The sequence below is a fragment of the Ovis aries genome, chromosome 7, assembly GCF_016772045.2.
Source record: "Ovis aries strain OAR_USU_Benz2616 breed Rambouillet chromosome 7, ARS-UI_Ramb_v3.0, whole genome shotgun sequence".
Lineage (NCBI taxonomy): Eukaryota > Metazoa > Chordata > Mammalia > Artiodactyla > Bovidae > Ovis > Ovis aries.
The window spans coordinates 100,810,752-100,836,907 of record NC_056060.1 but is presented as its reverse complement, the minus strand read 5'-3'; the positions used below and the strand labels follow the sequence as shown (position 1 = coordinate 100,836,907).

Here is a 26,156-nt window from a genome sequence, read left to right as displayed (position 1 = left end):
GACACTGCTCTGAAGAGCTGCTGCCGTGAAGCCATCCTTAAAGGTAAACAAAAGCAAACTGGAGCTCTCAGACAGCCTGTCTATTCAGAAGCTGAAGGGAGGAAGGTTTAAATAGCAGAGGCAGTGAAAAGGACAGTTTAAGAGAGCTGGCCTGTTCCTAATTCTGTCAGCTACCAAAAATTTTTCTTCTGCAACTTGAAAATCTACCAATTAGAGAATTATGCAAAAAAACAGGTATTTTCCACTTATCATAATCAATATCTCTGAAACAGTTAAGCAGTCAAACCTTATTACCCAGTACTATGACCCTGCTCCATTTTTTTTCAGTTCTCTCCTAAAACCTAAATGAAGCAAATCGCAGCAGGAAGAAATGGAAAAGCAAACAGCGTTGCGCTTTCCACCACGCAGCCTCCATTGCTCCAGAACCCAGTTTCCAAGACTCGAGCTTCCCTCTCTTCTAATCGAAGTTCCATTCACTAGCTTAACAGAATATTATCTTTCCTCACTGCTCAAAAAATGCTTCCTTCATAAGAACTGATAGCATTTTAAAAAATCAACTCACCTAAATTTTTTTTTAATACTGGAGAACAAAAGAAGCCTTTGAATGTGTTCTTTAGAATTTGTAAAACCTACTTTTCTTTAAAATCTTACCACCATCATGCTTTCTCTTTATATGTGTAAAACTTTACTATACATTCGTTAGAGATTATAATAATGAAGATACAGACTGAGCCTTGTAAACCAATATATTTGAAGAAATCTTTTCAGCATAATACTTATCAACCGCTTCTTACTTTGCTTCAGTTTCTGGAAATCGCCAGCTCCATCCTTGGCAGCCTGTTCTAGAGCTCCTGCTTGAATCCTGGGCTCACTCCCCAAGTTAGGGCCTGGGATTAAACGCTGAAGAGGATTGGAAGGGTTCTGCTTTGAAGTTCTAGAGTTTCCATTGTGGTTTATATGAGAATCTAAGGCAAAAATAATCAAATTAAGGTCATATTTTGCAGAAAAATTTCATGAGACCTACTTGGGAAAAGTAAGACACACTGTTGCCTGATACTGGGTTAGCAGGTAGGGTTGGTTTTTTAAGCTTTATTTTATTTCTTTAATCAAAGCTTATAACCAATGTGATTTTAGTTGTGTGATATTTACTGACCATTCCCAGGGAGATATATTTATTACTGATTATAAACTTATTCGCCAACAGTATATATGATTTTCCAGTCACTCACTCTCTGAGACCTCATGGACTAATGTAAAGCCAGTGATATCTGCATCTTCCCTCCAAATTCTAAATTGCTGTCAGAAATCACCAAAATCCATAAGGCTTTTAGAATTTCTATTCTCAAAGCCATTTTCATCTACACAGTGACACAGCTCCTGATTCTTATTAGTATCTCCTGGATATATCTTTTCTTTCCTTCACTTCTCTTTTTAACTCATCAAAGAATTGATTTAGATCTTTATTACAATGAATTTTATTCATCTCAATTCTCACTTTAGGGGAACATTTCCGTCAAACTGAGTAGGTATGCAGCAGAAAACAAACAGAAAAGTTCAGAGTAGGGAGCTGAATACAGATGCATCACGTAACTTTGAGGAGGCCTCTGGGAGATACACTTGAGCACATTCTGAGGAAGGTAAGCACACACACACCAGCAACACTGGCAGGGAAGATAGTCCAGGGCGGCAGAACAAGTGACTCTTCTGCTCTTAACAGCCCCTTAGACAAGGCTGACTTTGTGACGATTTCTCCCTGAGCTTCTATCAGTCATCTGACAGTACATGATGTTAACTAGAAGCATGAACGGCACTTCACTGCGCTCCTGAATGACAGGTTTCATTCCCTACGTAATAGTACATAGCCAGCACATTGATTTGCAAATGGACTTTCAAGAGTAAGACTTCATACCTGGAACCATATTTGGGGAGAGAGGTTGTCCAGTTGGAATATGGGAGATTACTTGATGACGTTCATATTGAGAGAAGGAAACAGGGGGTTTCTTTAAAGCTAAAAGAAAAAAAAAAAGATCCATATTATTCCCAGTGATATTAGGGTTTATAAAACCAACCACCATGAATCTATTTACACTACATTAATCCCATGATGCTTATTCTAATTTTGTAGTCCTTAGAGTTGGTATATTAACAATTTATGGTTACTAATTGAAATATTGTACCATCCATAACAGATTTTGGTGATCAATAAATCTGACCAGAATACAAGACAGGAATTCTGTCTTGTTGACCACTACATTCTCAATACCTAGAATAGTGCCTGGCATATAACAGGAGCTCAATTAAAATTTGATGAATGAATAAATAAATGAATCTCTTCAGATACACTGAAAACTTGTTGGGATTCTCTTCTCCCATAAGAAATGAAGGCAGCAGGCAAACAGGCTAATTATCGCTCACTGCACCACAGCCTTGGGCAGCTTAATGTGACAGAAAGGCAGAGAACAAGACGAAATCTCCAGAGAAGGGAAACAGATAAAGAGGGGAGAGCTGAAGGCCACCCGTGGACTCCCAGACGTTCGAGCTGGATGTGGAAAAGGCAGAGGAACCAGAGATCAAATTGCCAACATCTGCTGGATCACTGAGAAAGCAAAAGAGTTCCAAAAACCCATCAACTTCTGCTTTATCGACTACACCAAAGCCTTTGACTGTGTGGATCAAAACAAAGTGTGGGAAATTCTGAAAGAGATGGGAACACCAGACCACCGGACCTGCCTCCTGAGAAACCTGTATGCAGTTCAAGAAGCAACAGTTAGAACTGGACATGGAAAAACAGACTGGTTCCAAATCGACAAAGGAGTACGTCAAGGCTGTATATTGTCACCCTGCTTACTTAGCTTATATGCAGAGTACATCATGTGAAACGCTGAGCTGGATGAAGCACAAGCTGGAATCAAGATTGCTGGGAGAAATATCAATAACCTCAGATATGCAGATAACACCACCCTTATGGCAGAAAGTGAAGAAATAAAGAGCCTCTTGATGAAAGTGAAAGAGGAGAGTGAAAAAGTTGGCTTAAAGCTCAACATTCAGAAAATGAAGATCATGGCATCTGGTCCCATCACTTCATGGGAAATAGATGGGGAAACGGTGGAAACAGTATCAGACTTTATTTTGGGGGGGGGGGGCTCCAAAATCACTGCAGATGGTGACTGCAGCCATGAAATTAAAAGACGCTTACTCCTTGGAAGAAAAGTTAGGACCAACCTAGATAGTATATTCAAAAGCAGAGACATTACTTTGCTGACTAAGGTCCGTCTAGTCAAGGCTATGGTTTTTCCCGTGGTCATGTATGGATGTGAGAGTTGGACTGTGAAGAAGGCTGAGCGCCGACGAATTGATGCTTGTGAACTGTGGTGTTGGAGAAGACTCTTGAGAGTCCCTTGGACTGCAAGGAGATCTAACCAGTCCATTCTGAAGGAGATCAACCCTGGGATTTCTTTGGAAGGAATGATGCTAAAGCTGAAGCTCCAGTACTTTGAGCACCTCATTCGAAGAGTTGACTCATTGGAAAAGACCCTGATGCGGGGAGGGATTGGGGGCAGGAGGAGAAGGGGACGACAGAGGCTGAGATGGCTGGATGGCATCACAGACTCGATGGACGTGAGTCTGAGTGAACTCCGGGAGATGGTGGTGGACAGGGAGGCCTGGCGTGCTGCGATTCATGGGGTCACAGACTCGGATACAACTGAACGACTGAACTGAACTGAACTGACTGAGACAACATATTCAAAAGCAGAGACATTACTTTGCCGACAAAGGTCTGTCTAGTTAAAGCTATGGTTTTTCCAGTGGTCATGTACAGATGTGAGAGTTGGACCATAAAGAAGGCTGAGTGCCAAAGAATTGATGCTTTTGAACTGTGGTGTTGGACAAGACTCTTGAGAGTCCCTTGGACTGCAAGGAGATTCAACCAGTCAATCCTAAAGGAAATCAGTCCTGAATATTTATTGGAGGGACTGATGTTGAAGCAGAAACTCCAATACTTTGGCCACCTGATGTGAAGAACTGACTCATTGGAAAAGACACTGATGCTGGGAAAGACTGAATGTGGGAAGGGAAGGGGATGACAGAGGATGAGATGGTTGGATGGCATCACCAACTCAATGGACATGAGTTTGGGTAAACTCCGGGAGCTGGTGATGGACAGGGAGGCCTGGCGTGCTGCAGTCCATGGGGTCGCAGAGGGTCGGACTCGACTGATAGGCTGAACTGAACTGCTCTGTAAGATACAGTTAGTGGCCCATTTTATTCTTCTAAAACTTTGGTGTGGCAGATACAGTGCTTCATGACCCTATTCCACTATATTTTTCCTAGGCATAGCGGAAGATAGGCCTTCCTTATGGATACGGGCCATGAAACTGGGCTCCAGCTGTGAGAGTGTGAGTGGGATTGAATGTGCCACTTTTAAGTGTGCCGATAAAGTCTCCTGTGCAATCAACTGCGATCTCTCTTCTCTTCTGCCACGGATTCGGAGGCTACCTGTGAAGATAGTGGCATCAAATAATGTAAGAAGACAGCTTGGAGGAGAGCTGCAAAGAGAGTAATCCAACCTGCACCCGACTGCAAAGTGACCATCTACATAAACAAAACTTTGTCGCTTTAGGCAACTGCAGTTTGGACATCATTTGTCAACACGCCACCGCCTTGTCAACCCCATCTAGCGTATTTGGGCCATTTTAATAAGCCTCAAAGTTTGTCTCAGTGACTGTATCTCATCATTTTTTCACTATTTATGTATTCATTATTTTTATTCATTATTTTATGTATTTATTATGAAATAGATTTCTAAATTTAAGGGCCCAAGAAGCTTAAAATTCACCCTGATATAGCAACCCATTCAAAGTTACAGAAAGTTGAGGTTTTCTATATCCCACTGGGTGCCCATTTCCTTGTACCTATTCCAAGCTGCAATGCTCAACACCCACATCTGTACATAAGGCAACTGAATAGCAACAATCAGCCAACATCTTTAAAGAGCAGTACTTTGGAGGCCTAACAACACAATCTTGATTTGCTAACTGACTCTGAGGACACTAAGCATCTAGTAGAAATACTGGAAAGAGGAGGTAGTCACAATCTAGAAATTTGCTGATCACTGTTGGACCCTAGCTGGCCTCAGCACTATGTAAACCAAAGGACAAGAGAGGGTACTTTCGAGATTAAACAGGAAGTGCTCATGCACGTTACATGCTCTTAGTTTATTTAACACTCCCTCCTGCTCAAGAACAAGCTGACTGTTTAGAGGAGAAGCTATGCAAATTTAGATAAACAGAAAAAGCTGGATTAAAAAGAGCCTTTATATATGGATTTGATACCTGGTTGGGCAACTATGCGGCCCAGCCTTTACACAACATCCGGAAGAGTTTAGAACCGACAGACAGGCGCGTCTGCTGCTGTGTCGGTTCACTTCCACGCCACAGCAATAAAGCGATCACAGCAATAAAGCGAGTCAAGGCATTTTTTTGGTTTCCTAGGACGTATAAAAGCTATGTTCACATAATACAGTAGTCTATTAAGTGGACAGTTGTGTTATGTCTAAAAAATCAATGCACACACCTTAATTTTAAAACACTTCATTGCTAAAAAACACTATCCGTTACCTGAGCCTCTAGCAAGTTGTAATCTTTTTGCAGGTGCAGGGTTTGAAATGTTGCAAGAGGTACCAAAAAGCAGCACAGAGACACGAAGTGAGCAAAGGCTGTTGGGAAAATGGCACCCACAGACTTGCTTGACGCAGGGTCGCCACAAACATTCAATTTGCGAAAAACACAATCTTGAAGTGCAATAAAGCTGAGCACAATAAAGCGTGGTATGTCTGTACTGGAAACCACAGTCATCCCTCAGCATCCGTGGGGGACTAGTTCAGGACGCCCTACCCCATGCTCAGGCCCCTTGGTTCTCTTTATCCACGGTCCTGCACCGGAGGGTTCACACAACCAGAGTGTAAACAGTACGCACTCCGGGGCAGGGTGGCCCCACTGATGAGGAGCCTGAGGACACAGCTGTGGTAACACGGAGCCTCCTAAGTGTGACACGAATACCACATTGCCATAAAATTTCAGAAAAGCAGAGAAGCAGGAAGAAATGTAAAATGAGCTGCCACTTAAAGATGAGCACTGCTACCCTTTCAAGATTATCTGCTTTTTCTGTTCATTACACAATATACCTTAAAATTATGATACGATCATATATCCTATTTTATAATCGGGCTTGTTTACCATTTTATACATATTTTTCCGTGCCATCTCAATTTCTCCTATAACATTCCTAAATGGAATCACAGTACTGACTCAAAACTTCCGACTTCACAGCTTCGATTTGAAGACCTGGGTAAAGGGCCGCCGCCGCGCGTCGCAGCACCGTCTGCGTCCGCTGAGCTGACCGGCGGGCAGCGCCTTCACGGCTGTGGACAGAGCAGCGCGGGCTGTGTGGCTACGCTCGCTTCCACGCTCCTGCTCTGACTTCTTGTTCACTCTCCTAGAAAAGTTCCTTCAGAAAAAACCTCCAGTCTTGCTCTTTTTTTAGGGGAAAGGTGATTTATTTACACCCAAGACAAGACAGAGGCTTGCCCAGGAGCCAGAACTAATAGCTACAGTTAGTGGTGCAAAAAAAAAGTGAAGACATAAAAAATGACTAGTGGACCTGGACACGCAAACCAAGACTGCTGATCTTGCTCTGCAATTTGTACAGAGTTCTTCAGACCCTTTTTCTGTACATATACAAGCATCTGATTTAGTCACAAAAATGAGATTCTACTGTACTTGCTCCCTCGTAACCTGCTTTTTTTCATGAAAACAAAAAAAAAAAAATCATAGATATATTGGGAATTCCCTGGCAACCCAGTAGCCAGGACTCCACACTTTCACTGCCGAGGGCCCAGGTTCAATCCCTGGTTGGGGAACTAAGATACCACAAGCTACACAGTATGGCCGAAAACAATCATAGTTATACTTCAGTTCAGATCAGTTCAGTTGCTCAGCCGTGTCCGACTCCTTGCGACCCCATGAATCGCAGCACACCAGGCCTCCCTGTCCATCACCAACTCCCGGAGTTCACTCAGACTCACGTCCATCGAGTCCGTGATGCCATCCAGCCATCTCATCCTCTGTCATCCCCTTCTCCTCCTGCCCCCAATCCCTCCCAGCATCAGGGTCTTTTCCAATGAGTCAACTCTTTGCATGAGGTGGCCAAAGGACTGGAGTTTCAGCTTTAGCATCATGCCTCCCAAAGAAATCCCAGGGCTGATCTTCAGAATGGAGTGGTTGGATCTCCTTGCAGTCCAAGGGACTCTCAAGAGTCTTCTCCAACACCACAGTTCAAAAGCATCAATTCTTCAGCGCTCAGCTTTCTTCACAGTCCAACTCTCATATCCATACATGACCACAGGAAAAACCATAGCCTTGACTAGACAGACCTTAGTTGGCAAAGTAATGTCTCTGCTTTTGGATATGCTGTCTAGGTTGGTCATAACTTTTCTTCCAAGGAGTAAGCGTCTTAATTTCATGGCTACAGTCACCAGCTGCAGTGATTTTGGAGCCCAGAAAAATAAAGTCTGACACTGTTTCCACTGTTTCCCATCTATTTCCCATGAAGTGATGGGACCGGATGCCATAGTTACACTTATATGTTAATAAAAACTAGTCAATGTCATTTTTTTTAGGACTATATACCAAATTTTATGGATAGAACACATTTAATGACCTAATAAGCTTCTCTGTAACATTTATATGGTTTTAAATTTATCATGATAAATAATTTTACGGTGAGCATTCTTGTATTTTATGGTGAGCATTCTTGTAACCAGATAGAGTAAATTCTTAGGTTCCCTGGTGGCTCAGAGGATAAAGCGTCTGCCTGCAATACAGGAGATCCAGGTTCAATCCCTGGATTGGGAAGATCCCCTGGAGAAGGAAATGGCAAGTCACTCCAGTATTCTTGCCTGGAAAATCCCATGGATGGAGAAGCCTGGTAGGCTATGGTCCACGAGGTCACAAAGAGTCAGACACAACTGAGTGAATTCACTTTCATTAAGCACTAGGTCAATGACTATGTGTACTTCTTAAAAAAATTAAGAAAAACTAAATAAATGTGAGCTTGAAATAAATGTGAGCTAAAGTAAGGGGAAAAAATCAGACACTGAAAGACTGCAAAGAATTACATATAATATTAAAGTTATGTTGTATATATATGTTGTATACCATGGACTGCATGGTATGGGGTTGCAGAGTTGGACAGGATTGAGCAACGTTCACTTCACTTCATATATTACGGTATACTTCACCCAGGACCTCTCCACTGGGGGCCACCAAGAGCCAGGGGAGAGTACAGACGGCGACAGAGAACTGCTGCTACCAGACAATATCACTACTGACCACACCGCTCAAGCAGGCATCACTGACAAGACCATCGTTACGGAAAATCACTAAAGATAAACAGAAAGCAAAGAGGAACCAAAGAGCCTCTTGATCAAAGTGAAAGAGGAGCGTGGAAAAAGTTGGTTTAACACGCAACATTCAAACAACTAAGATCATGGCATCCGGTCCCATCACTTCGTGGCAGAGAGATGGGGAAACATGGAAATGGTGGCAAACTATTTTTCGGCTGCAAAGTCACTGCAGATGGTGACAGCAGCCATGAAACTATAGACGCTCGCTCGCTGGAAGGAAAGCGAAGACCGACCTACACAGCAAATCCAAAAGCATCACTTTGCCCACAAAGGTCCGTCTAGTCAAGGCTATGGTTTTTCCAGTGGTCATGTGTGGATGTGAGCGTTGGACTGTGAAGAAAGCTGGGCACCAAAGAATTGATGCTTTTGAACTGTGGTGTTGGAGGAGACTCTTGAGAGTCCCTTGGACTGCAAGGAGATCCAACCAGTCCATCCTAAAGGAGATCAGCCCTGAATATTTATTGGAGGGACTGATGCTGAGGCTGAAGCTCTAATACTCTGACCACCTGATTTGAAGAGCTGACTCACTGGTAAAGACCGTGATGCTGGGAAAGACTGAAGGTGGGAGGAGAAGGGGATGACAGAGGGTGAGATGGCTGGATGGCACCGCCTATTCAATGGAGATGAGTTTAAGTAAACTCCAGGAGATGAAGGGAGGGGAGCCTGGCGTGCTGCAGTCCATGGGGTCGCAAAGGGTCAGACACGACCAAGCGACTGAACAACACAAGAATGGTAAACTCGTGTAGCCGTGAAGACAGGATACGGAGCCCGGAGCAGACGCTTCTGTCCTGCCACTATGATGCTGGGTCTTGTAGTTTTTTAACAAAGGAGAGCTACTGATTTGGAAATTCAATCATTCAGCAGGAGTTATTTATTAAGTACCTACTATATGCTAGGGCGTCCTGGTGGCTCAGGGGTAAAGAATCCCCTACCAAGGCAGGAGATGCAGGTTCAATCCCTGGGTCGGGAAGATCCCCTGGAGAAGGAAATGGCAGCCCACTCCAGGATTCTGGCCTGGGAAATCCCATGGACAGGGGACCCTGGCGGGCTACCGTCCATGGGGTTGCGGAAGAGTTGGAATGACTTAGCAGTGGACAACAGACCAAGTCATAAAACGACAAATGAATTAATAAGTATCTATAGCATACAGTGCAAATGTCAGAGGGAAATGTTATGCATGAAGGAAAATAGGGACATGTGATTAAGGGCACGTAATGATGACCCTATATGCAAGGCAGCAGAAGACACACAGAGGCCAAGAACAGGCTCTCGGACTCTATGGGAGAAGGCAAGGGTGGGGTGATTTGAGAGAAAGCACTGGAACGTGTGGCCACCACATGTGAAAGCGATGCCAGTGCAAGCTCGACGCCGGAGGCAGGACGCGCAAGGCCGGTGCTCGGGACCCGGAGAGACGGGTGGGGAGGCGCGGGAGGGGGCTCAGGACGGGGGGACACGGGCCCCTGCGGCGAGCCACATCAGTGTGAGGCCAAACCGCCACAACGCTGCAGAGCAATTAGCCGCCAATTAAAGTAAATAAATGAGTGTTTTTAAAAAAGAGTAGTGGGTGTTCTGTTTCAGATGGCTTGGTCAGGGGAGGCCTTTCTGAAGGCCTCTTTGGGCAGAGGTGGGAGGGAAATGTGAAGACTGTCTCAAGCAGAGACCAGCAGGTGCACAGGCCCTGAGGCAGAGGCACGCGCAGCGGCTCTGAGGAGACGCAGGGCCAGCCCCGAGAGGAGGGGACAGCGATGCAGGCAGAGACGGGAGGGGACAGCGATGCAGGCAGAGAGCGGAGAGGACAGCGATGCAGGCAGAGACGGGAGGGGACAGCGATGCAGGCAGAGAGGAGGGGACAGCGATGCAGGCAGAGAGCGGAGAGGACAGCGATGCAGGCAGAGACGGGAGGGGACAGCGATGCAGGCAGAGACAGGAGGGGACAGCGATGCAGGCAGAGACGGGAGGGGACAGCGATGCAGGCAGAGAGGCGAGCAGGGCCTGTGCGGAGCTGAGGGACAGGAAGCAAGCGCCAGAGAGGGCCGCATGGGCCGAGGGCTGGGATGGAGCTGGCAGCTTCAGAGGGAGCGGCAGCAGCCCTACTCAGCGCAGCAGTAGCCCCCGCTCTCCAATGCTTAGTGTGGACCAGGCTGTGATCTCATGTTGCTCTCAGAGCCATGTGAGGAGCTGGTGCCTTTCACAGATGAGGGACGGAAACTCAGACAGCAGAGAGAAACACATCTCCTACTCGACTTGAAAATTCACAGCAGCCCTTTCTGGAGAGCTGGCTGATGAGCTTACCAAGTAAGTCAAGTCGCTCAGGCGCGTCCGACTCTCTGTGACCCCATGGACTGCAGCCCACCAGGCTTCTCTGTCCATGGGGTTCTCCAGGCAAGAATCCTGGAGTGGGTTGCCATTTCCTTCTCCAGGGATCGTCCCGACCCAGGGATTGAACCTGGGTCTCCCGCATTATGGGCAGACACGTTCACCTCTAAGCCACCAGGGAAGCCCAAATAGGAATAGGAAAAAAAAGATTAACAGGAAGTTTAGGGTTAATCCTCCTCACCTTCTCTGTTAGCTCTCAGCTGCAGCCTCTACTCGGAGAATCAGCAAGAAATTGGTCTTGCCTTTCACTCTCATTTCCTTATTTCAATGGAAAACCAACAGTCTTTAAAAGGTTCACACTCCTGGTCTCCTGACTGACTGGGCTTCACAGGCCAGTGCCTGTGACTATGCAGAAGGCATGGCATGAGGAAGCATGGTGCTCAGCTCTGGCAACACAACAGTTTCACAGCTATCACCCTGACACGCGCATCCCAGCTGGCTCAGGGGTAAAGAATCTGCCTACCAGTGTGGAAGACACGAGCTGGGGATCCCTGGGCTGGGAAGATCCCCTGAGAAGGAAATGGCCGCCCACTCCAGGATTCTTGCCTGGGAAATCCCACGGACAGAGGAGCCTGGTGGGCTACAGTCCATGGAGTTGTGAAAGAGTCGGACACGACTTAGCAACTTATACCACAGCCCAGATATACTGAGTGCAGGGATGGTCCCCAGGAAGCTGTGTCTATCAGTAGCTCCAAAGGGGCTTCTGGTGCACAGCCAAGGGGATAAAAGACAGGACAGAAAGTGTGGGCTCTGGAGTTGGACCAGGGCTCAAATCGCGGCTCTGCAATTTACCAACTAAAGACTCAAGTGCCTAGTTTCCTAAAGCCTGAGGTTTCAGCTGAAAAAAAGGAATAATGCTATTCGCCCCACATGGTTAAAGTGAAGGATAAGTCAGAATATTTGCTAGTAGATTATGACAGATGCCTGGAAAATAGTAGGTGTTTAACATATACTAAGTATTTAGAGTTGTCAAAGTTAAGCTTTATCATTAAAACGAAAAAAGAATCCGAGATTCAGGTTGAAGGAAACAAAAACATTTAAATGTAAAACTACCAGCCCTAACCAAATTATTGAGCCTCTTGATTACATAGTTTGCTCACACTTAGGAATCCTGACGAATGTTTACGTACAGTATGTTTTTAGAACTTCATGAAACTCTGATCAATAATTACCCATTAAAATAGTAATTCTGAAGCATGAACATTAAATACAAAACAATGATGTAACATCCTTATTTTCTTCTGTGTACATGAACAGATATAACATGCCTGTAACTGCTCAAATATTGGCCAGTGTCTAGTCAAGGCTATGGTTCTTCCTGTGGTCATATATGGATGTGAGAGTTGGACTGTGAAGAAGGCTGAGCGCTGAAGAATTGATGCTTTTGAACTGTGGTGTTGCAGGAGACTCTTGAGAGTCCCTTGGACTGCAAGGAGATCTAACCAGTCCATTCTGAAGATCAACCCTGGGATTTCCCTGGAAGGAATGATGCTAAAGCTGAAACTCCAGTCCTTTGGCCACCTCATGCAAACAGTTGACTCATTGGAAAAGACTCTGATGCTGGGAGAGATTGAGGGCAGGAGGAGAAGGGGATGACAGAGGATGAGATGGCTGGATGGCATCACTGACGCGATGGACACGAGTCTGAGTGAACTCCGGGAGATGGTGATGGACAGGAAGGCCTGGCGTGCTGTGATTCACGGGGTCACAAAGAGTCGGACACGACTGAGCGACTGAACTGAACTGAACTGAGGCCATCTCAGCCCTCTAAGAAATATATGTACATGTCTACAGAGACTAATAAAATGATGTTCTCATATGGCTCTATAGATCTGGTCTATGAACTGAAATTCTTTCACACTGAAAAATCCACTTATACAACTTGAAAAAGTAATATGAATTTCAATCTCAAAAACAACAAAATGATCTCTCTTCATTTCCAAGGCAAACCATTAAATATCACGATAATCCAAGTCTATGCCCCGACCAGTAACGCTGAAGAAGCTGAAGTTGAACAGCTCTATGAAGACCTACAAGACCTTCTAGAACAAACACCCCAAAAAGATGTCGTTTTCATTATAGGGGACTGGAATGCAAAAGTAGGAAGTCAAGAAACACCTGGAGTAACAGGAAAATTTGGCCTTGGAATGCAGAATGAAGCAGGGCAAAGGCTAATAGAGTTCTGCCAAGAAAATGCATTGCTCATAGCAAACACCCTCTTCCAACAACACAAGAGAAGACTCTACAAGTGGACATCACCAGATGGTCAACACCGAAATCAGACTGATTATATTCTTTGCAGCCAAAGATAGAGAAGCCCTCTACAGTCAGCAAAAACAAGACCAGGAGCTGACTGTGGCTCAGATCGTGAACTCCTTATCACTAAATTCAGACTTAAATTGAAGAAAGTAGGGAAAACTACTAGACCATTCAGGTATGACCTAAATCAAATCCCTTATGACTATACAGTAGAGGTGAGAAATAGATTTAAGGGACTAGATCCAATAGACAGAGTTCTTGATAAACTATGGATGGAGGTTCATGACATTGTACAGGAGACAGGAATCAAGACCATCTCCATGGAAAAGAAATGCAGAAAAGCAAAATGACTGTCTGAGGAGGCCTTAAAAATAGCTGTGAAAAGAAGTGAAGCAAAAAGCAAAGGAGAAAAGGAAAGATATACCCATTTGAATGCCGAGTTCTAAAGAAGAGCAAGGAGAGATAAGAAAGCCTTCCTCAGTAATCAATGCAAAGAAATAGAGGAAAACAACAGAATGGGAAAGACTAGAGATCTCTTCAAGAAAATGAGAGATACCAAGGGAACATTTCATGCAAAGATGGGCTCGATAAAGGACAGAAATGGTATGGACCTAACAGAAGCAGAAGATATTAAGAAGAGGTGGCAAGAATACACAGAAGAACTGTACAAAAAGATCTTCATGACCCAGATAATCACGACGGTGTGATCACTCATCTAAAGCCAGATACCCTGGAATGTGAAGTCAAGTGAGCCTTAGAAAGCATCACTACCAACAAAGAGAGGGGAGGTGATGGAATTCCAGTTGAGCTCTTTCAAATCCTGGAAAGATGATGCTGTGAAAGTGCTGCACTCAATATGCCAGCAAATTTGGAAAACTCGGCAGTGGCCACAGGATTGGAAAAGGTCAGTTTTCATTCCAATCCCAAAGAAAGGCAATGCAAAAGAATGCTCAAACTACCGCACAATTGCACTCATCTCACACGCTAGTAAAGTGATGCTCAAAATGCTCCAAGCCAGGCTTCAGCAATACGTGAACCGTGAACTTCCTGATGTTCAAGCTGGTTTTAGAAAAGGCAGAGGAACCAGAGATCAAATTGCCAACATCTGCTGGATCATCGAAAAAGCAAGAGAGTTCCAGAAAAACATCTATTTCTGCTTTATTGACTATGCCAAAGCCTTTGACTGTGTGGATCACAATAAACTGTGGAAAATTCTGAAAGAGATGGGAATACCAGACCACCTGACCTGCCTCTTGAGAAATCTGTATGCAGGTCAGAAAGCAGCAGTTAGAACTGGACATGGAACAACAGACTGGTTCCAAATAGGAAAAGGAGTACGTCAAGGCTGTATATTGTCACCGTGCCTGTTTAACTTCTATGCAGAGTACATCATGAGAAACGTTGGGCTGGAAAGAGCACAAGCTGGAATCAAGGTTGCCGGGAGAAATATCAATAACCTCAGATGTGCAGATGACACCACCCTTATGGCAGAAAGTGAAGAAGAACTAAACAGCCTCTTGATGAAAGTGAAAGGAGAGAGTGAAAAAGTTGCTTAAAGCTCAACATTCAGAAAACGAAGATCATGGCATCTGGTCCCATCACTTCATGGCAAATAGAGAGATGGGGAAACAGTGGAAACAGTGGCTGACTTTATATTTTGGGGCTCCAAAATCACTGCAGATGGTGATTGCAGCCATGAAATTAAAAGACGCTTACTCCTTGGAAGAAAAGTTATGACCAACCTAGACAGCATATTCAAAAGCAGAGACATTACTTTGCCAACAAAGGTCCATCTAGTCAAGGCTATGGTTTTTCCTGTGGTCATGTATGGATGTGAGAGTTGGACTATAAAGACAGCTGAGTGCGGAAGAATTGATGCTTTTGAACTGTGGTGTTGGAGAAGACTCTTGGGAGTCCCTTGAACTGCGAGAAGATTCAACCAGTCCATCCTGAAGGAGATCAGTCCTGGGTCTTCATTGGAAGGACTGATGTTGAAGCTCAAACTCCAATACTGTGGCCACCTGATGTGAAGTGCTGACTTGCTGGACAAACCTTGATGCTGGGAAAGATTGAGGGCAGGAGGAGAAGGGGACAACAGAGGATGAGATGGTTGGATGGCATCACTGACCTAATGGACGTGGGTTTGGGTGGACTCCAGGAGTTGGTGATGGACAGGGAGGCCTGGTGTGCTGCGGTTCATGGGGTCTCAAAGAGTCAGACACGACTGAGCGACTGAACTGAACTGAATATTAATTTCTGCTGCTACCCATGACATAATAACTAGTATGGGCCTTACCCTCTCTCACATCCTGAACAATTCTCAATATAGTCAAAAGAGATAAGCCTGCTGTTTTCAGGTACTGGACAACCAGCAGTATAAAACCAACCCTTGAAAGAAGGGATATCCATGAGGTGAACAGTCTCAGTAAGTAGAGGAGGCAGACTGGGTTGCTGAGTGGCTGGAGTTTGTAGGGCAAAACACTATAGAGAAAGGAGCGGTGTGCGGTGAGACGGGGACCAAAATCGGCAGGATGCTCCCCTTGGGTCTCTGACCAAGGCCTGGGCTGTGACTACACAGTGTGAGACTCTATCGGACCCAACACACAGCGCCTGCTGCAGGGTTGGGAGCTGAACAAAACTAACAGAGGTCACGGAGTGCTTGGAGCCACCGGACCTCTGAGCCATCACAGTGCAGGGCCTTCACTGAGCATCCTTCACATTCAAATGAGATGCTACAAGTCCTACTTAAAAGTAGGGATCACAGCTCAGAGTGAAAAGCCATGTCCTCAAATAACAAGATCAACACTGACCTGCCCTTTTTCTCCTCTCAAATATCACTGTAATGATCGCTCTTTTTTTAATGCTCTCTTTAATATTCTAAAAATATTTATTTTTTAAGTAGGTATTTCATAAAATTACCTTGTGAAATTTTGAAACCAACATTCAAAAGGTTTTCAAAAGCTTATGTAATGGAAAGATGCTTTTCTATCGCTGCCCTCAGTCTTTTCCGCAGAAACAAAGCCAATGACCAGTTTCGATCAGCACTAACGAATAGGGTTTTCTGCAGTGATGGAAATGCCCCGTACCCGCGCTGATACAACAGCCAGGAGCCCCGGCGACTGTTAACTACTGGACGTGAAGCCAGCATGACTGAGGACGTGAGAGACCGAGGAAGTGAAAGCGCAGTTCACTCAGTAAAGTAAGTGAAGTCACTCAGGCGTGTTTGCGACCCCACACCCATCAGGCTTCTACTGTCCATCGGTTTCTCCAGGCAAGAATCCTGGAGTTGGTTGCCATTTCTGCCATCTCTTCCGGCAGCTCTTCCCGACCCAGGGATCGACCCCGGGGCTCCCGCACTGCAGGCAGACACTCCACCTCTGCGCCACCAGGGAAGCCCATTACTCAGTCTACTGAACTTAAACAGCTACCTGTGATCAGCGGCTAGTGTGTTGGGCAGTGCAGATCTAGAGAATCCCCCGAGCGCAGTCTTCCAGGTTGGCTACACAATACAGTCGCTTATGAAGCGTTTAAACATTCAGAGCCCTAGCTGCATCTCACATCAAATACGCAATAAACATCTCTGGAGTGGGACTCAGATATTGGTCTTTTTTTTTTTACCTCACCATGATTCCAGTATATGGCCAAGGTAGAAGCCTTCTGTTCTAGAAAATAACTTATCTTATAAATAGAGCAGCTCTACCTAACATTAGAAAACCAAAAGGAGTTACTTTTCTTTATAAATTATTGAAGTAGAAAAGAACTTCCGATTGCTTAGGCACCTAAGAAAATCTCTGTATCTTTAAGGCGTTTTCCCCCAAAGTAAATCATTAGAGGCGATTTTTACTGAGTTTGAGTAAATTTCCAAGCAAGAAATAAGGTTTTCCTCTCTGTTAATATGCATAACATGGAAAAATATCCGCACTGCGTACTGTTAAGGAACTCTTAAGAGTCAGTACGGAAAACACCAACAATCCAATAGAAAAATGGGCAAAAATGATCACCAGGCAAATCACAGAAGGCAACAAAAACGGCCAATACAAATATGAAGAGACGCTTAACGAAATTAATACCAAGGCAAATTTAAGGTTTCATTTCAGATTGGCAAAGAGTTTAAAGTATAGCAAACCCAAATATCAGCGAGGATGTGGATAAACAAAACTGTCACATGTCACTGGCAGCAATGTGAGCTGGTGTAAGAATGGTAAAGGTGAGGATACCCTGTGACGCGAGAATCTTCTTCTAGGGTCACATCCCCATGCTGAGCTTTGCAGCCACTGTGCTGGGACCTGTTTACAGATTAACAGACTGCTGAGCTGTTGATCTCAACACTCAGTGACTGGGTAGGGCTCAGGACAGCCAGACCCCCAGGCCTGACCTCTAGACGACAACAGCCTCACCTTTTTATATCCATGTACTAATCAAGCTCTAGAAGCATCCCGACTCTCATGTGCACAGAAAAACACGCATCTAGGAATGCCCACTGTATTATCTGTTTTAAACAACAAAAAACTGGAAGTGGCCTGTTCATTACACATGAATAGATGAATTATGGTGTATTTATATAGTGAAAGAATTATAACTGTTAAAAAGTCATAGGTATGATACAGGCAAGTCTCAAAAGCAAAATACTAAGGCGAAGAAACAAGCTGCAGAATAAGACACAGTAAGACATCGTTTGCTTCTTTATTACCTCTTGGCTGCACCACGTGGCACGTGGGACCTCAGTTCCCGGACCGGGGGTCGGACCCACGCCCCTGCACTGGGAACATGGGGCCCCGACCGCGGGGTCGTGGGGCCACCGGGCGAGCCCCAGTCATCGCTTAGTTAAGTTCAAGGAGCTGACAAAACAGCACTGTGTAGCTTTACAGATGTTTACAAAGGCCTTAGAGCCTAAAAAAAAGTATGAAATTGATATACACCAATCTCAGCAAGAACTGATGCTTTTGAACTGTGGTGTTGGAGAAGACTCTTGAGAGTCCCTTGGACTGCAAGGAGATCCAACCAGTCCATCCTAAAGGAGATCAGCCCTGGGATTTCTTTGGAGGGAATGATACTAAAGCTGAAACTCCAGTCCTTTGGCCACCTCATGCAAACAGTTGACTCATTGGAAAAGACTCTGATGCTGGGAGGGATTGGGGGCAGGAGGAGAAGGGGACGACAGAGGATGAGATGGCTGGATGCCATCACCGGCTCGATGGACGTGAGTCTGAGTGAACTCCGGGAGATGGTGATGGACAGGGAGGCCTGGCGTGCTGCAATTCATGGGGTCGCAAAGAGTCGGATGCGCCTGAGCGACTGAACTGAACTGACTGAATCTCAGCATAGTGTATCTTCTCTGTATATAGTGTGTCTCGAGAATAGATATCTGGGAAATAGATATCATAGCATATCTGGGGAAAAGAGGCAGGATTGGGATCTGGAGGGGACAAAGGGAGGCTTCAATTAATCGGTTATGTCTTTTTCCTTTAACAATAATACCAATAACAGAAGTATCTGAAACACATGTGGCAAGATGTTACATTATTTTTTTGTTTTTTTTAATTTTTAGACGGCAGCGGATACTTGACCATTCATTATATTATTCTCTATGTTTTTCTATATATTTGGAATGTTTCTAAATCTAAGCTGCAAGACTCCTGTAGAATCTTGTGACTAGCTCCACACCGACATTAAAAACAAACCAAACCCATTGAGACCTGGCTCCCTGTCTCTGGAAGCTGAAGCGTCAAGAACCGCGCTGACCACAGGCGCGGGCTGTGCGCTGCGTGGCCGTTCTGGAGCTGCATCTCCGGGAGGCTCAGCAGCGCTCTGCTGTGGTCTCCAGTGCCGTCCTGCATCGCCAACAACACTGCCACCAGCACGTGAGTCGGCTTTAATTCACAAGCACGTGCTCTCTTCTCTACTTCCCCTGTGGGACTGTTGCTCTGCAGTCACTAGGGAGCCCACATACACACCGGAACTTGTGCTGGTGTAGAGAACTGTTACATAGATGACTTCAGGGAGAGAGACAATACTCCATAACAGGAGTGACAGGGAGACCAGAGCACGCTCCTAATGACGTAAGCGGTCGCGGCAGCAGCGGTGGCGGCTGGGGCTGACGGTGCGCAGCGCAGGCCACGCACCGGGCGCTGCTCATGGCGGCTGCTGCTCATTCGCTCAGTCCCGTCTGACTCTCTGCAGCCCCCTGGACTGCAGCCGCCAGGCTCCTCTGTCTACGGGATTTCCCAGGCAAAAATACCGGAGTGGATTGCCGTTTCCTTATCCAGGGGATCTTCCCAATCAAGGGATTGAACCTGTGTCTCCTGCCTGGCAGGGGGATTCTCTACCACCAAGCCTCTTGGAGCTTTACATTCAAACCTCACATCCACCCTGTGAGGTTGAAACTTACAATCCCATCTCACTGATAAGGATAAGGGCAGATAGATGGTCACATGCCTGTGACGTGGCAGAGCCAAGGGTCTGAATCCAGCAGTTTGACTCTAGAGACCACTACCCCGCCACTAAGGATATTCTGGAAATTCAACCGCACACATTTATTGGGACCCTGGATGTGCAAGGCATGAGCATACTGCGCACTCAAGGCACGAAGACACAGCACGGCTTTGCTCTGTGTTCGCTCTGATGGACTGTACAGCTCAGAGTTTCTTTTCACCAGTGACTATATTAAAATAGTCTTTATACTCAAAATTCTTCTGTAAAAGCACCAACAGTCCAGAGATTCAAAATTAATCCAGGAGACTTCTGGTTCCTGGGTCTGCATATAAGGAGCTTAGAAGTTGCCACTGTATCCTAACAACAAGGAAACAGCTAAAACAGGCTGAAAAATCAACAGCTCTTCTAGGTCCATAAGAAAGAGGAAGACAGAGCAGACTGGTACCATCCTATAAGAGAGACAGACAAATGCAGGGGGTCTCGGCTTACAGGAGAGGCTAATGAACAGAAGCTGCCACAGAAGCCAGGGCAGGGAGCCCTGAGCTGCACCTGGTTAGTTGCCAGAGGCTCAGTGCAGACAGCTCAGAGTTAAAACAGAGGCTCAGTATGAACAGCACAGAGTTAAACTCTAGGGGGCCCCAGTCACAGAGGGGGCTCCCACAAAGTCAGGGAATTTACTCCAGGAGCTCAAGTAGATTCCCAGGTAAATACTGGAGAAAGCCCCCTGAGGGTTGGGGGAGGGCAAAAGGACACAAAGCTTTCTGTCCCTAGTAAGGTCTGCCCTTTGCAGAAACCAGGTAAACAGCGCCTAGCTTGCTAGGGCATTATCAGAGTCTAAGTGGCCTATGGAAGGAAAACACCCAACTCTAGCTCCCTCGAGCCACCCTGTCCCACCTAAGAGGGCAAGGAAAAAACTGAGAAGCACTTGTGAAGTTCAGACTCCAGAGGCACAGGCTCACTGAAAGGCTGAGAGCCAACTGCAGAGCCAGGGAGTGCGTGCCCTCCGCACAGCTCACCACCAGGGAACAGCAGGGGCGCTGCCCCGGTGTGTGCGCCACGCCAGGGCATCAAGGAAACCCACAAGGCACACCGAGAGGCACAGACTGCGCTGAACAAAGAGTGAGCTTCTGAACAGACTCGGCAGGAATGAGGGCTATCGCCCGGGAGCGCAAAAGAACCGCAGCTGCGATGCTAAGAACTCTGTCAGATCAAGCAGACAGCACGCAGGAATAGACGGGCAATCGAAGTACAGAGACAGAAACCCTAGAAAGAATAAAAAAGAAATACCAGAGGTCGAAAACACTGTAACAGAGGCGAAGAACGCCTCCGACGGGATTATGAGTAGGCTGGACAAAACTGAGGAAAGAAGCTCTGAGTTAAAGGATTTATCGACAGCATCCTCAAAAACAGAAAAGCAAAGAGGACAAAGACTGGGAAGAAACAGAACCAAGTACCTAAGACAACCGTAAAAAGGGTACCGTCTGTGTAATGAGAATACCAGAAGAGGGGAGGAAAGGACAGGAGAAACACCTGACGCATAATGACAGAATTTCTGCCAAGTTCACGTCACACAAAAAACTACAGATCCAGGAAGCTCAGAGAACACAGAGCAAGGTAAATGCCCAAGCAAACTAAAAGACTTCTTCACAGCATATCATTTTCAAACTCAGAAAATCAAAGCTAAAGGAAGACTAATCCACTGGTGCACTGTTGGTGGGAACATAAGCTGGTGCAGCCGCTGTGGGAAACACTGCGGCGGTTTTTCAGACACGAAAACCAGAGCTACCGCATGGCCCAGCGGCTCACCCCAGGGCAAACACGCAAGCAGCAGCGCCGCTGTGCGGAAAGATACACGCGCCCTAGTGTTCTCAGCGGTCATTTACAAGCGCCAAGATATGGAAGCAACCTAAGGGTCCAAAAGCAGCTGAACAGACAAAGAAGATGTGGTGCACATGCACACACGCACACGTACACACACGCACACACAAGCAGACACGTACATGCACACACGCACACACAGGCACACACAGGCACACACGCACACATGCACGCACACACACGTACATGCACACAGGCACACACACGCACACACACACACGCACACACGCACGCACAAGCACACACACGCACACACACACGCACACACGCACGCACAAGCACACACACGCACACGCGCGCACACACACACACACACACACACACGCAGAGGAATACTACTCAGCCGTGGAAAAGAGTGAACTTTCATCATTTGCAGCAACGTGTATGGACTTGGAGGGCATTTTGCTGAATGAAGTGAGTCAGACAGGAAGATAACACTGGCGATGCCACTCACATGTGGAACATAAAAACTACAATGAGCTGGCGACTAGGACAAAAAGGAAGCAGAGGAGCAGACTCACAGAGAAAGAGAACACCCTAGTGGCCACCCGTGGGGAGAGGGCAGAAAGGGGGGCTGTAGGGTAGGTGGGAAAAGACAGCTATTTTATGGGACTATATAAAATCATGTGTGTGAAACTTTTGAAAATTATAAAGCACTATAGAATTTAAAGAACCTTCCATTTAATTTTTAAAAAGTGAGCACAATATCTTTATAATCAACCTAAACCTCAGTGAATCTAGGACTAGGGTAAGTACGGCAAAAATTCAGAAGAATACATGGTCCTTGCCCTCAATATTTCTTTAACATTGAAGCCAGTGGTTCTAAAACATTAGCAAAGACCAAAATCACCTGGAGAGCTTGTTAAAACGCAGTCTGTTCGGCTACATTCCAAGAATTTCTTACGCTGTCCGTCTGGAACGGGACCTAAGAATATGTGTTTCTGTTAAATAAGTCCCTGGGTAAGGCTGACACTGCTGGTTCAAGAACCATACTTTAAGAATCACTGGATTACTTCATGGCCTTACAAAAAAACACATGATCATCCTTACTCCTTATTTATGAACTCATGTTCTTGCTCTTGCCCTGAACTTTACTTTGAGGAAATACACTGAACTGGCAACTCAAAAGAATATGGATATGAAAGAATTTGAGAAGATAGGAAAACTATACATGGAAAGGACTAATTGTTTTTGCCTTAAGAGTCAAACATATCTGAACTTTTTCTTGATGACTCAGAGTTATTGCTCATGACAGTTATGCTGTGTTCAAGCTACTTATGTTTACTAAAAGTATAAGTGGTTTATTTCTTTCAGGCTAAATGTTCCTAGATTGCAGCGTTGTTGATATTCATTCATTCACTTGGACCTCAGACACTCAGCAATTTCAACCACAAACAATGAGCTATAACTACAGAAATAATCACGGAGATTGAAAAGGAATGAAAACAGCTAAGAAGAACCAAATATATGCTGTTACTTCCTATTTTTCAGAATAAATTGGAGTCAGCATGGAAGGGTATCTACGACAGCTAAGAGACAAACATAGAAATGGTAAGAAAAACAGGGAGACATGAAAAAAGCTGCATGGGATTAGGACAGCAGCAGTGATACGGACCGAACAGAGAGAAAGACGCAGACGCGTTAATGAAGAGACGTACGCTGAGCAGAAGTGGCTCTAAGAGGGGGGAAAAAGGGAATAAGCTGCTTAAACTGTAGGGTGATTAACTGAAACAACATGCCAAGTCCTAAAAGCCTACATAAGGGTATTATTCTGCCATATCAAAGCATACCGACACCACCACAATCTAGGAACATTCAGCCTGGAAGAAAGAAACCACGTATACTTTAAGCAGCTTGAACATATAGCGTAACTGTCATGAGCAATAACGCTTGAGCCATCAAGAAAAAGTTCAAATATGTTTGACTCTTCAGGCAAAAACAAGTATTTATACACTTTAGCAAAATTTTCCATAAAAATTATATCTAAAGCAATTATATTCTGGGAATTAATCCCTGGTGGCTCAGAGGTTAAAGCGTCTGCCTCCAATGCGGGAGACCTGGGTTCGATCCCTGGGTCGGGAAGATCCCCTGGAGAAGGAAATGGCAACCCACTCCAGTATTCTTGCCTGGAGAATCCCATGGACGGAGGAGCCTGGTAGGCTGCAGTCCACGGGGTCGCAAAGAGTCGGACACGACTGAGCAACTTCACCTCACCTCACCTAGTTAACTGAAAATAGTGGTCCCCAAGATATATATGACTTTTCTCAGGTGTTACTCAAAAAAACAACAGTCACATGAAAAATAAGATGACTGCTTCAGTTAAAATCTAGTAACTCTTACTTACCAACAGGAACATCTTCAGCTTTTGCAAGGTCATTCTCTTCTATTCCAGGCATGCCTGCATCACCACCTCGTTTGATTTGTTCTGCTCAAGTAACAAAAACATAATTCTGTATTTTTCCTTACAGACATTGAAGGAATGTAACAATCAGCTTGTAAAGCAATGGGCTACATCGAACGAGTATCTATAAATCTCGCTTTGGACACAGGTATAACTCTATAGACTTATTATTTTTTTCTTCTCTGTTAAAGGATCCACATTTGAAACAGACACCTACACATAACGCAAGTAAAATCAAACAATATTCTTTACGACCGAGAACGTTCACTTCAGAGTGAGAAGCCGATTCCGTCTTAGCATAAGATAGTGGCAGCACCTTTCCCGTGTGGAAGGTGGCGGCTCGAGGGCTCTCCGTTCTTGCCTGCACCGTCCTCAGCAGCTTCCGGAGTGCTTTTAGGCACTGCATGATTGTCCGAATCCAGCTCGTTTCCACCTTTTGATTCAAACTTGTGGGCCTCTTGCTGTAAGAGTAAGATTTGCTGGCAGTAAGTATCTTTCAGCTCAACATGCTAAACACTGACACAACTACACATTACCGCGTTAGCTAAACGTTCTGAAACAACGCATTTTTTTGGAAATACATACCATGGGTCCAAATCCCAAACACTTAATATTCTGAAACAGTTCATTTTATTAACTCAATGTGAATATTTAGTTAATATTAACTAAATATTCTGAAATAGTTCATTTTTTTGACTAAATATTCTGAAATACACCAAATATTCTGAAATACATACCATGGGTCCAAATTCCAAACACTTAAGAGATGTGGGACGTAATATTATTTTTTTGTTCAGTTTTTATACCTAATATGAAGTCAAAGAATAAGTATTTTTTTTAAAGTCTCTAATTACAACAAATGGCCTAAAATGCCCGGCAGAGATGGCACCCTTTGGCTACGCTGAGGGAGTGACTCTGTCAGAAGACAGTCTTGCTGAGCGCTGGCTGCAGAGGCCTCGGGGGAGCATGGGTTCTGGACGGCATGTTTTAACCAAGCAGGAGAGCAGACAGCAGGAGGCCGGCATCCAGGTACCCCCTCAAGTGGGATCAATGGCTATCGACACTCAGGTTCTTCCCCAAGCAGAAACAGCAAGGTGGAAAACAGGCAAACTCTTCCCAGGTGCTCCGCCACCCAAGCACAGGAAAGACGGCAGAACAGTATGCAAGCCAGTGCTCCCTGTAACCTCCCTCACCTGACCACACCGCCTCCGGGGGACCTTGAATCTTCAGGTCATGCTTGCTGGGGCTGCTGAGTCGCTTCAGGTGTGTCCGACTCTGTGCGACCCCATGGACGGCAATCCACCAGGCTCCCCTGTCCCTGGGACTCTCCAGGCAAGAGCACTGGAGTGGGTTGCCATTTCCTTCTCCAATGCAGGAAAGCGAAAAGGGAAAGTGAAGTCGCTCAGTCGTGTCTGACTCTTAGCGACCCCATGGACTGCAGCCCACCAGGCTCCTCCGTCCACGGGATTGTCCAGGCAAGAGCACTGGAGTGGAGTGCAGGTTATGATTAAGCCTGATTCAATCCTGTGGGGCCTAGTTTTCTCTTAACTGGCTGAGCTGCCTCACAGACAACTGGGAGAGGGACGGATCAAGTGCACATGCTTGGGTTGCCATAGTAACACTTAATGCATAATAATATTAACATTAAATGCTTTGCCAACTCTAAAGCACTATGCAGTGTAACCACTGGTAACGTTATAAAAAACAACGGCACTACGAAATCCACAGGAACTCCAGAAACACAGGAGCCGAGCGGCGAGAACTTGTCACAATGAACGGGCACTTTGACCACCAAGTGTAGGTATTCCGGTGGACCAGGCAATACTTCTGCCATGTCTCACAGTTTGCAACTTGTTTTCAAGCCTGTCCTCTAGTAGAGATAGCGAACAGTTTTAAGGAAAACAAAATAAAACTGAGGCTTAAAGAAGTTACATAGTTTGTTCAAGATTACAAAGATGGAGAATTGTGGAAAGGGATTCAAACCATCTTTCTTCCTCCCACAGGATTTGGGAACTTGATAAGCAATAGCCAAGTTTCAGAGCTTAACTGCTGGTGCATGACATGATGAACTGAAATTTCTGAACATGTCAGTATAAAGACCAAAGGTGAGAAAATCCATGAGGTACACAACCTAAGCCGCCCTGCATCTCTGTGCATTTTCGCTGTAATGCCACATTATAAGGCAACTTCCATAGTACGTACTCCACAGCTTTATAATGTGGATAAAACAAACGAACAAAACTTAAAAGTCAACAAACTACGGGTCCAAAATACTTCTCCATTTAAGACACTTAGCAAAGATATTGTCCTCTGATTCATTATTAACGCAACAGTTTTCTGCGAATG

At 45.3% G+C, this 26,156-nt stretch overlaps 1 protein-coding gene and 1 long non-coding RNA gene across 10 annotated transcripts in view; one reads left to right on the top strand and one right to left on the bottom strand.

The window, feature by feature from the left end:
- Positions 1-26,156, bottom strand: part of GOLM2 (golgi membrane protein 2) — an 82,820-nt gene that overhangs the window by 15,347 nt on the left and 41,317 nt on the right. For 3 of the 6 annotated variants that reach the window (XR_006060489.2, XM_027972139.2, XM_027972142.2), the window contains exons 5-9: positions 24,127-24,271; positions 23,754-23,834; positions 22,260-22,334; positions 1,910-2,008; positions 795-965 (exon numbers count right to left, since the gene is read on the bottom strand). Coding sequence is in view for 4 of the 6 variants with exons in the window: in XM_027972139.2 (XP_027827940.1) it covers positions 795-965; positions 1,910-2,008; positions 22,260-22,334; positions 23,754-23,834; positions 24,127-24,271 (571 nt within the window). In the remaining 2 variants the exon portion in view is untranslated. The remainder of the gene's footprint in view (positions 1-794; positions 966-1,909; positions 2,009-22,259; positions 22,335-23,753; positions 23,835-24,126; positions 24,272-26,156) is intronic. The other 3 variants (XR_006060490.2, XM_027972141.2, XM_027972143.2) reach the window with 1 other exon arrangement.
- The window catches only part of LOC114115667 (uncharacterized), a 56,338-nt gene that overhangs the window by 23,536 nt on the left and 6,646 nt on the right, over positions 1-26,156 (top strand). The window contains exons 4-7 of one of the 4 annotated variants that reach the window (XR_009601319.1): positions 16,167-16,298; positions 22,724-22,960; positions 24,002-24,295; positions 25,814-25,915. This is a non-coding gene — a long non-coding RNA (uncharacterized LOC114115667). Of the gene's footprint in view, positions 1-327; positions 6,851-16,166; positions 16,299-22,723; positions 25,916-26,156 lie in introns of those variants that run through there. The other 3 variants (XR_009601320.1, XR_006060494.2, XR_003589985.3) reach the window with 3 other exon arrangements.